The sequence below is a fragment of the Leucoraja erinacea genome, chromosome 27 (assembly GCF_028641065.1).
Source record: "Leucoraja erinacea ecotype New England chromosome 27, Leri_hhj_1, whole genome shotgun sequence".
Lineage (NCBI taxonomy): Eukaryota > Metazoa > Chordata > Chondrichthyes > Rajiformes > Rajidae > Leucoraja > Leucoraja erinaceus.
Genome location: NC_073403.1, coordinates 29,136,445 through 29,149,032, shown reverse-complemented (window position 1 = coordinate 29,149,032; position 12,588 = coordinate 29,136,445). Strand labels below are relative to the sequence as shown.

At 36.0% G+C, this 12,588-nt stretch overlaps 1 protein-coding gene across 1 annotated transcript in view; it reads right to left on the bottom strand.

Moving 5' to 3' along the window:
* The window catches only part of LOC129710387 (G patch domain-containing protein 8-like), a 150,258-nt gene that overhangs the window by 103,083 nt on the left and 34,587 nt on the right, over positions 1-12,588 (bottom strand). The window contains 1 exon segment of the mRNA XM_055657351.1: positions 4,944-5,016. Coding sequence (XP_055513326.1) covers positions 4,944-5,016 — 73 coding nt within the window.

The window sequence follows — 12,588 nt, the reverse complement described above, 5'->3', positions numbered from 1 at the left end:
ACATGACAATAATAATAAACTTAAATCTGAAATGTACCAGATTTGATAATAGGGGCTAAATTCTCCTAAAAAAAAATCCAAAGGCAATAACCCAACCCCTATTGGTGCAGCGTTTTAATTATATGAACCTGGATGCAACAATAAATAAGAAAGTGTCAGCTTTAATTTTCCATCAGCAGCAATCGTTTCACTTGATCTTTGATACACATTTACACAAGGCAACAATAGGTATAATTTTGCACCAACTTTCTATATCCCAAGGTGAACATGTTAATATGGACAGGAATGGGTTCAGGTCCAGTTCAGATGTCTGGTGCAAAATAGTTTATCTCACATGATGTCCGGCTATTTGAAGAAAATATCCTAATGATGCCAGACTATACAAAGCTATGAGATACATGATTCATCGGTGTCCACAAGACAAAAACGAGTTGGAAGAAATTTCATTTGTAATCTTATACATGCATCAATCATTTGGTCTACATCCTAATCTTTGAATGGAGTACTGATACAATGTCATTATGAAATTGGTACATTTGATGTTAGGCCAAGGAAGGGTTAAATGGCATCAGCTATTCTTCCATGCATTACATTTATAATGCATGCTGGAAAATAAACAAAGCACGTAAATAAGTGTTAAAAAAAGAGAATGCAGGATTTCACAGCAAGATAAAATCAGAAAAGTACAGCAAAATCAATATTAACAACATATAGACCATGCTAAGAACAAATAAAGTCTGGCACGGGTAGACAGATTGCTATACTTCATAATTTCTTCAGCAAGCAATTGCTTAAAGTAGAGGGTACATGGAAAAAATAAAATCTGTACCTGGAACTCTAATTTTGACCATATTAAAACAAAGTCATTCATTACATCACTTTCCAGACATTTCATTTCACTAAAGGATACAGGCATATTTTGCTAAAAGAATCTTACATCACTCCTTTTTATACAGTGAATATGTACACGTGAGCAATGCCGTTGCCAAAATTGAATTAGTTTTCCATTTCAGCTGCCCAGTGAGAGAACAAACATTCTCAAATTTCAATCGAAATCTTGGAATAGAACCCCCCCCCACCCCCGCACATTTCCACTTCACCAATATATTGCCAATTCCTGACAAGTTGTGTTATGGGACTGCTCCCACAAGTGAAACTAATGTGTGTGTGCAAATATATCAAAACATTCTCAAAACAAGCAGGGAATAGAAATGTTTGCTGCTACCATGTAATCTGATCTCAACCTCTGCTCCTAAAGTTACAAGTTTTAATTGTACCTTTCAGACACATTAAACTTTTCTTTCAACAATACACTATGACAAAACTGCTTGCAAAATTTATTCCCCACGCTATTTGGGTCAATTGTCTCATCTATTTTAAGTTAACAAAATGGAACAAAATAAAGAATAAAGAAAAATCATTAAGTGCAATCACAAGACCCTAGTAATATGTCACCAATAGAAAATCTCTTATGGAAATTCCAACTTTATTGACAGTTGTTTTTATGCAAACTTCTGTGCTGTATGAGAAGAACTTATTTTACGAAATAATGTGCAACTATAACTGTCCTCATGTAGAAATTATAAAGAATTCTGGTACCCAAGGAAAGCAGGAAATTTCTCCAATAGGGTGATTTCCACGAATGCCATCTAGTCATTTGTCACATGTCATTATGTGGAGCTGGGATGTGCATAAACTAGCTGCCACACGTAATACCAAGAATTAAACTTCAACAGCATTCACTAGTTACCAAGCTTTTTGGCAGTCTGGAAGTATAACTAGTCTATTATAAATGGGGTTTTTTTGCTCTTAAATCTGAAAAATTTGGAAGCAGGATGGATCAATGCTTTTGGTGCTCTTAATTTATTCGACACCCAGGCATTATTATTCACTTCAATCAGGGTATAGTTATTTAAAAACATGCCAGCATGGACCATTCCAAGTCTACTCTGGGCAAACCAAATCCACACCAAAATACAAGCCGCCTCTTCATTCTGGATATCAAAGGGACTTTCAAGGACCAGTATGATTAATAAAGCTTATTAGATTATAACAGTACAGTTACCTGCAATTATGTTCGTACCTGACATGGGACTGCTTGAGCAGGGAGAGTATAGAAACCAGCAGCTTCAGTATTGTGGTTAGAGAAAACAGTGGTCAAAGCAAAACCAAACACCAGTTAGTTTCAATGTTAGGACAACATACAGTGCCCTCCATAATGTTTGAGACAAAGACCCTTCATTTATTAATTTGCCTCTGTACTCCACAATTTGAGATTTGTAATAGAAAAAAATCACACGTGGTTAAAGTGCACATTGTCAGATTTTAATAAAGGCTGTTTTTATACATTTTGGTTTCACCATGTAGAAATTACAGCTGTGTATATACATAGTCTCCCTATTTCAGGGCAGCATAATGTTTGGGACACAGCAATGTCATGTAAAAGAAAGTAGTCATGTTTAGTATTTTGTTGCATATCCTTTGCATGCAATGACTGCTTGAAGATTGCGATTCATGGACATCACTGGTTGCTGGGTGTCTTCTCTGGTGATGCTCTGACAGGTCTGCATTGCAGCCATATTTACCTTATGCTTGTTTTGGGAGTCCCCCTCTGTTTTCTCTTCAGCATATAAAAGGATTGCTCAATTGGGTTCAGATCGGGTGATTGACTTGGCCGCTCAAGAATTGACAATTTTTTAGCTTTGAAGAACTCATTTGTTGCTTTAGCAGTATGTTTGGGATCATTGTCTTGCTGTAGAATGAACTGCTGGCCAATAAGTTTTTAGGCATTTGTTTGAACTTGAGCAGATAGGGTGTGTCTATACACTTCACAATTCATTATGCTATTACCATCAGCAGTTGTATCATCAATACAGATTAGTGAGCCAGTACCTTCAGTAGCCATATATGCCCAGGCCATAACACCCCCACCACCGTGTTTCACAGGTGCGGTGGTATGCTTTGGATCTTAGGCAGTTCCTTCTCTCCTCCATACTTTGCTCTTGCTATCACTCTGATATCAAGTTCAAGTTCAAGTGAGTTTATTGCCATGTGTTCCTGATAGGACAATGACATTCTTGCTTTGCTTCAGCACACAGAACATAGTAGGCATTTACTACAAAACAGATCAGTGTGTCCATATACCATTATATAAATATATACACACATGAATAAATAAACTGATAAAGTGCAAATAACAGATAATGGGTTATTAATAATCAGAGTTTTGTACGAGCCAGGTTTAATAGCCTGATGGCTGTGGGGAAGTAGCTATTCCTGAACCTGGTTGTTTCAGTCTTCAGGCTCCTGTATCTTTTACCTGAAGGTAGATATAAGTTAATCTTCGTCTCATCTGTCCACAAGACCTTTTTCCAGAACTGTGGTTGCTCTTTTAAGCACTTCTTGGCAAACTGTAACCTGGCCATCCTATTTTTGTGGCAACCAGTGGCTTGCATCTTGCAGTGTAGCCTCTGTATTTCTGTTCATGAAATCAGTGACAAATCCACACCTGACTCCTAAAGAGTGTTTCTGATCTGTCGGACAGGTGTTTGGAGATTTTTCTTTATTATAGAGAGAATTCTTCTGCCATCAGCTGTGGAGGTCTTCCTTCGCCTGCCAGTCCTTTTGTGATTAGTAAGCTCACCAGTGCTCTTTTTCTTCTTAATGATGTTCCAAACAGTTGATTTTGGTAGGCATAAGGTTTGGCTGATGTCTCTAACAGTTTTATTATTGTTTCTTAGTCTCATAATGGCTCCTTTGACTTTCGTTGGCACAACTTTGGTCCTCGTGTTGATAAACAGCAATAAAAGTTTCCAAAGGTGATGGAAAGACCGAGAGCTCTTATAGCTGCATTAAGGAGGCAATTAAAACACACCTGAGCAATTACAAACACCTGTGAAGCCATGTGTCCCAAACATTATGGTGCCCTGAAATGGGCGGACTATGTTTAAACACAGCTGTAATTTCTACAAGGTGAAACCAAAATGTATAAAAATCTATTACAGATCTCAAATTGTGGAGTTTATAGGCAAATAAATAAATGATGGGTCTTTGTCCCAAACATTATGGAGGGCACTGCAGTTGGAGAAGCATAAACAAACTGGAGGATCCCATTAAAACCAACGTGCGTCATTTCTAGTCCATTCTTTCACTTGATCCATTCTCCTATCACAGCTTTGGCTCGATAAGTATTGAGTTCTCAGATAATTGTAAATGTTAAGAAATAAGCATTTATAAAATTCAGGCTTGTGGGCTAAATGCCAAGATTTTTAAACAAAAGAGAATTGTATAAATGTCTAACGAACTTAATAAAATTGTGCAGAAAATCTGGGAGCTTCTTTAAGAAATAGATTTTCTCCTATTAGTGATCAAAACAAATCAAACCAAATGGGAAAGAACTGCCAGCCACAGCATATCAAATATTATGCAATCTATACACCCAAAGATCAAGATGATCAAGATCAGTATCAGTCTATAATGTATACAACTAGTTTGTGGAAGTGGGGGTGGTGGTGGGAAAAGGGGGAGGAAGTCAAGAGACAGCAGCCAAAAACGTTAAATCCTCCCCTGAAGGAAATGCCAATTTTTTTTGAAAAATTCAAAACACAATAAACAATAAAACTTTATTTTTTAATGTGTCATGGTTGTAATTATTTAAAGTAATCATTTGCTGGGGTCTCTCCTTTAATTGAAATTTTAGAGCCAAATTAATTCCACCACTATCCAGAGAATAGGCAAAGAGGGAAAAAATAGAAATACAAGAAGAATGTTAAAATTAAAAGTATGTTTCTACATTCAGGCAATAAATATTCAAAATTTTTATCATAAATTTTAAAGGAAAACCAATTAGAAAAAAGCAATCACTTTTAAAAATATACTTTGACACATTCACAAAAATATTTCATCACTTTAAAGATATTTGGTGTTGACACTTCTGAACTTACCCTGAAGAGACTTTCCCAATCCTTGCCCAAGCTTCCACCCATGTTTCTGAAGCAAACGATGTCCAATGTTGTCCTGATGGACAGAACAGAGAATAGACCAAAAATACTCCAATAATATAAACTCTCTTTCAGTCAACATTTTATATTTTGTGTTCGATGGATACACATGCAAGAAGTTGCTAATGGGAATGGGGTAGATAGAAACCCTAAGGAACACAATATCATAAACTGCTCACACAATTTGGAATTACTTTGATGGTGTGCATCGTCAGTGCAAAATAATTAAATAATGGGGGGGGGGGGGGGGGGGGGGGGGGGGGGGGAAGGGCAGCGTAAAAGAAATGTAAATCAAAGAACTGAAAACAGAAAAACTGACAAAACAATGCTCTCTTTAAAACCATATCCGTCATCTTAACAGCACCAATTTGCAACAGACAACTGAACTTTTTTCTTTTAATTTGGTTATGTTGCGTGCCAGACTTCATGTCTGCAAATTACTGGAAGTGCAAAATCTGCCCCACCACTAGAAACCAAACACGATCATAGCAAAATCCAGCCTAGACTTGATTGGGTTTATAACCAGCATGCAGCCATTATTAACGTAAAATGAAACAGTGAAGTTAGTAATTTACAAAATGAGCACAAGCACAGATTGTGATGCACTTCATATTTAGGGTAACAAAATATGCTGAAAATTAGAATGGAACAGGCCTCGCAACAGGTTTAATAGCAAGAACCATTAGTGCATGTAGAGGGGTGGGGGAAGCAGCAGCGTAATGTCTCATCTTCCTAACCACTGATTGCTTAACTAGCTACAACTTAAACAGTGCGGACTTTGAACATCTCATTCCAATGTTACAAGCAATTATAATGGTTGAACCAAGCCTTACAACATTTGGCAATCAAAGGGACATTATATTGTTAGAAGTGCAATCTGTTGTTTTGCCAATTCAAATAATCTTCCTGGAGTCAACATTTCTGTGTGTTGCATGCCAACATACATTCTCAACATTAACCTTGGCCAAAAATACAAAAAAGGTATTACTGAAGTCTCTTCCAAAACATTTTTTAGTGACAGCCTAAAAATAAGCAGCTTGCAAAGTTATTAGAAAAAGCCAAATTTACTAAAGGTCGGTCCCATTGTTAATTAATGTGTTACACACACTGTTTAAGCAACTTGAAAAAGTTTCCATATAGTAACGCAAAAAACATTAGCTATTCCATACAAGTTGCTTTAATGCAGTCAAACTGACCTTTGGAGACACTTTGGGAGCTAGATTAATGATACTGTGTGCAGGGTATATATGACCACTGTAAATGAAAGCAAAAGTGCCCATACTGTGCAGTACCAAGGTGGCCAGATTGCCTGTTTTTTTACCAAGCGAAGGCTGTAACACAAGCAAAAGATTGTTTAACTGCTCCCTAGCAAAGACTTTATTTCAAAATAAATGCTGGTCCCAGTCCCAGCCATTAATCTGCCCATTACTATTGAAAAAAACAAGGGTATAAGGTAAAGGCAGGTTCAAGCTTTTTAAAAGAGGATAAAAGCAATAATTAAAATGTTTTAAATTCAGCTGTTTCATGTAACAAAAAGCTAATGGTCCAAGTAAAATGGAAAACAAAATGTAACGTTTAAATTAAAAATGACAAATGTGGAGGAAGGTATGGAGAATAAAACAATGGGTTGAGCTGTATTTAAAGGTTCTTATTAAAACTGACTTGGCAGCTTATATTTAACATTTCTAATATTTCCTGTTAATATTATGCAAGTCCATCTTTGTGGAATGTGTGTTATTGGCCCTATGTGAATTAGAAGTTAAATGCCTGCCAAGTAAACTTCACACATCGGACGGCAGTGATCTTCTTCTAAACAAAACACTTTGTTTTGGCATTTGCATTGCAACATTTCCATCCTTGTCAGGGCTTGAGGGCCAAACACGCAAGCTATACATACATGGCAGCTGAACAGATATGGCTAAAAGTAAGTAAGAAAATCCCAAAAGTAAGTAAGAAAATCTACAAAAATCCCAAACTATTACAACACTCCATTTAATTTGCTTATTTGGAGTGCTAGTAAAATACTCGCAAACAAATTTACCAAAGGAAAAAAAAAAGGCTCAATATGCTTTATTGCAGTGTCAGGTCAGACTTAAAAGATATCTTCAATCTGTGTTACCACAACAGTTTGGAACACATGGCCGTAGCTAATTTCAAAAGCTGCTTAAATCATGTTACTTGGGTTTGAGCTTCCAGTAGATTAAATGCTTAACTCTGATTTGTGACCTATGACAATATTAATTATGGAGATCCAAAAAGCTTCCAGTTATGTAGTCTCAAAGAGCTGGGTATAACTCAATCACATAAAATGCACAGCATTAAACTTAATGTTCATCTTTAAACTTTTAAAATAAGGAATCACCTTTTACTCGGAAATATATTTAAACATGAGAAAAGCTGTGTCCGGTGCATCAAAAAATATTATAATAGCCACAGCCATTACTGTTATTCAAACACTAAAGTGAACCATGGGTTGGGAAGGTAACAAAGATATTTAGTTTACTGAATCTATCCAATCAAGCTCCTGAAAATTTTAAATCTATAATCTTAAATACCATTAGACATAAAACAAGGTTTACCCCCTTCATTCTCATCCTTTGATGGATAATTTATTTTCTTTCTACATATAAGAATAAAAGTCTGATTTGAATCTTTGAATTAAATATTAATGCTATTTTAGATTTTCAACAAAGGAAGTGAGACATTACCCTGACTGCAATATTAATTAATGCATTAAAAAAAATAAACAGACAGATGAAGCAAGAGGCTAGTTCAAAGCAGTGCAAGTGGAGTGAAAGCATTTCCATACGAACCTGACTTTAAAAACTGGGCTGTCAAAAGAACAGTTAAATGTAACACAAAGTAAGAAACTGTCCAAACAACTAATGGTCTGCTTCTGTTCAATTCACTGCTTGCATGTAATGTTTACATTAGGTAATAGTGAAGCACAATGTAAATCCACGATTCAAGACCAACTAGCCGTAAGTCAGTGCAGCGTGCCATGACGACACAATGGAGGAAAAACAAAATATATTTCTATGTATATAAAATATATATTACGTGTGAGGCGATAGATATATATAAAATCAGGAAAGCGTGACAGAAAGGTGGGCACTACTTTACCGTTACATGCAAGAACACTTTAGAGCGATTCCCAAAACAAACATTATGTTTAACTATAGATGACACATGATGATGGATAGGACAGCCAAATGGTAATGCTACACCATACAGCTACAAGATATGAAATATTTATAGTACAGGGAACATGCGGCTACTGTTAAATGTCAAATCAGCAGCCATATTATCGTAACATTTGTCTGCTTAAGAGTCCACAGATCTTGTGCATGTGAAAAATGACAAAACACAATTTGATTGCTGTAGATATGCTATACCAAATAAAGCTAGTAAATAGAATGGAACATTTTCAAGCCAATTAAACAGCCCTTGAAACACACCATTTAGTCTAATACTGGATAATTTACAATTACAGATTAACAGTGAAACCAGAACAACATTATTATTAGTTTTGGAAATCCAAAGGTTTACACATTCGGTATGTCTAGAATTGACCAAAATTCTAAAATAAATTTTGAATTAAGGTGAACATCTTAATGCTAGTTGTTTGGAAAGTGGATTATTTTCGTGTGAGGCGATAGATATATATAAAATCAGGAAAGCGTGACAGAAAGGTGGGCACTACTTTTATTTTCTATTTAACAAATTTAGTGCAATCCAGATGTATTTATTTTTGCAATTAAAATGGACAGTTGAAGAATGTAAAATCTTCAAATTTTTAAGTTAGATTTTCTAAATTATATGTATAATCAATCCTAATAGCATTACCAAAAAAAGTGTGATATGCAAAATGAAATGCCCATTTGGAATAAGAATATAATATTTAGACTTGCGTAAATCCAAAATAAGACTTGTATAAACTGGACATTAACTTTCAAATAAAATTAAAACACTGTATGCTGGTAATTTGAAATATGAAAAGAAAATAATTAAAGTCAGTTCTAATGAAAGTCACTGTTAAAAAAATCTTGACTTTCTCACTTCACAGTTGCTTCCTGATCTGCTGAGTATTTAAGGCATTTTCGGGTTTTCAGTTTAATTACTTCTCTTCATCAAATTGTATTGAGGTTAACAAGAAAGTCGATATCTAGGAAAACTAGATTGGGCAAATTTAGTGGGTACTATTATAGGGAAAGGTTCACTCACTAAACTTCCACATTATTCCCTCACTTTATATCCCTAATTGTTTCAGAAGAAAAAAAGGGAACTTGAAAACCACTCAGAGAATTGCTGCACTAATCTTATTGTGCCCAAGTTATCCTTGATGTGCCCCAGCTGTTGGGTAATATCATGCAAAATAATTTACTGCAATGTGAATCATCTCAAAACCGGTGGACTCTACAATATAGCCAAGCTTGCTGTTTGTACTAACTGAACACTGTAGCATAGCATTTAGCACATCTCAAGACAATGCTGCAGGACATTGTTGATTTAGAATTTATAGAAATCATTTGCTCACTGTTAAAAATAACTGCTTCTTTGCATTGAATGTTTCGATGGAAAGACATCTCAACCTTTATACGATTACCATTTTGTTCTTCACCGCAGAATTAAAATTGTACACTGCTTTTAAAAAACTTAGAATTTGTGTAGCTACAGAATAACAAATATGCATCCACAAATGTTGGTTCTCAATTCATAGGAATATTATTAACGGAGCAGTTACCTGTTTGCAAAAATAATGGACCAGAACATGTTCGCAAATGCAAGTAGTCTATGCCAAACTGCTGGCATTTACCCCTCATAAGAATCAAGAGATTCAGTATTCATGAATCGAAATAAGTCTTGAGTTTGCTGTCCAAATTCTACTGGTCACTTCCCAGTTCCCCCCTCCAACACTGAATTCAATAGCAACAGTGGATTGCAAACTAGAAGATTTTCTTATTAACCTAAATTAGCAGTATTTAAATCAAGAAGCTTTTCAGTTTGAATGCAGAATAACACTGAGGTACAATGGTGAACATTCATGACATTATTTACTTTTTTAGTTAACAAAATCAGTTTTAAGGTTCATCATTGCCTAATAATGTAATTATTTCAGTAATTTATTTTGTTAAAATATGTGTTTAATTTGTTTTTAATACTTTTACAGCTATCTTACTGTCAGGGAGATTCAAGATCCTTTGGAACTTTGACATAAGGAAAGTTTGGAGCTTTGGATTGAGCATGAGTCTGTTTATTAGTGAGTGGGGATCTTTGAGTTTTGAGACTTGTTCTGCACACTGTAGACTGCCATCTCCTTGGTCCGGGGCGCAACAGTGCATTCTACAGTGCAGAACTGCTCTCTCCAGCATCAAAGATGTTACAGGCAATAGTCAACATTTATAGTGTTAGAAAGGGACTAGTGTGTATGCTAGTCATGAGCAACACCTCAGGTTCAAAAGCTAAGGTTTGAGACTAATGGGTCTGTCCCACTTACGTGACTTTTTCGGCGACTGCCGGCACCTGTCATAGGTCGTTGCAGGTCACCGAAAATTTTCAAAATGTTGAAAATCCAGCGGCAACCAGAACAAGGTTCTTTGGGCGACTACTCACAATCACACAGGCTTCATCCCGCGACATGTCGCCAGGGTGTCGTCTTTATGGTGGTGAGTAGTCTCCCCAGTCGCCCAAAGAGTCGTAGCATCTTTTGGCGACCTGCAACAACCTATGACAGATGCTAGCAGTCGCCGAAAAAGTTGCGTAAGTGGGACAGGCCCATAAAAAAACCAGCAGTACAGCAGAATATTGCTGTACTACTTTAACAGAATCAGGTGTTTGGAACAATAGTGAGTTTACCTCTACAACTCCCATAAGGGGTCCATTTCCACAGAAGAAAGATAAAATTAGTTACTATGGGTTGCTTTCATGATGACACCTTGAACATTTTATTTCCATTCAGAAGGGCAATGGAAGAGAAGAGCAAGGGAAGAGCTAAAATAGAGTAAAAAAAACTACCAGGAAGGTTATGCATTATGATTAATATTTTAAGATAAATACTGGTTTGAATGAAGATAAATTTGGTAGAATTTGTATTATAGTTAACCAGTGTATTCATTCAAATGAATGCTACCTACCCTTGTGTTTCTTATGTTCAACTTGCACACCATAAAAAATTGATAAATTAAAATTTGTTACAAATGCCAATTTTTAAAAAATAACAAAATATTTACTTAGAGTAGCTGAAAAAATGTTTATCGGAAAAAATGTTGAAAAAAGATAAATGCATGTTAATTTGCTCACATTTTATGAATTCCTAAAACTTTTGTGCAGTTTAGATATTGAAATGCCAACTCGTATTGAACTGTAAATTTTGTGAAGAAGGATTAATTTGCTTTGGTGTATTGTTTAATTTCAAAGACATTTTGGCCTGCAATTGCTCTGGCCAATAAAAAAAGTGACTCAAATTTACACAAATAAAAATCACATGCAAAATTGAAAATAAAGTAAATTAAGTTTGCGGGTGACAAAATGTTCAGATATTTCATTGTTAAAAAGAAAAAAAGAATCAAATACAAAGTTAGGTATGATGGGATTAATGTTATTAGATCACTAATTGAAAACTTATCCTGCAGTATTATCAACATGCATCATCAGCTATTGCCATTCCATAAACAAACATCATGCCAGAAAAGTCTCACGGTAGCTATTTGCTGTATTGGAAGGACAGGAAAAGGAACCAAGAAACCCCTTAAAAAAAAATAGCAGAGCGTGCAATACAAACCAGTTCATGGCTGCTTAGCAATTATGGCCCAACTGCTGCAGAAGAGAAATGGTTGACACCCGAAGTTGTGTGCAAAATTTGTTACATGGAAACCTGGGTACATCTTGAATGAGAACAGAAATAGATAATGATCTCCTAAATTCTTACACTTTAATAATGGATGGGGATTTGCACACATTTTAAACACAGAAAATTGGCTCAAACTTTATGCACCTCCCATACTATGTCCTATTAAGGAAACAAGTTAACTTGATAATTGTTAACTGTAACTTTATTGGAAATGGAACGCATTACCCTCAACTATCTAATCGTTGGTCACGTGATTAATGACAGGGATAGTGATAAAACCGTGGCAAATTTCTACTGTGCATCTTGTGGAGGGCAGATATTACAGCTACACTGCGGGTGATGCATCAGTGCCAATCAAGTTGGCTGCTCTGGCCTACACAGCAGTTTCTCAAGTGTTGCTGGAACTGAACTCATCCAAGTGGAGTCAGAGTCATACAGGGTGGAAACAGGCCCTTCAGCCCAACTTGCCTCATCTACATTAGTCCCACCTGCCTGTGCTTGACTCATAACCCTCGAAACCTATCCTATCCATGTACCTGTAAAATGTCTCTTAAACATAAAATGATAGTAGCTGCTCCAACTCCCTCTTCTGGCAGCTCATTCCATATACCCTTTGTGTAAAAATGTTACCCCATCAGGTTCCTTTCTTTCCCACCTCGCCTTAAACGAATGTCCTCTTGTTCTCAATTCCCCAACTCTGGGCAATTACCCAATCTATTCCTCTCATGATTTTGCACA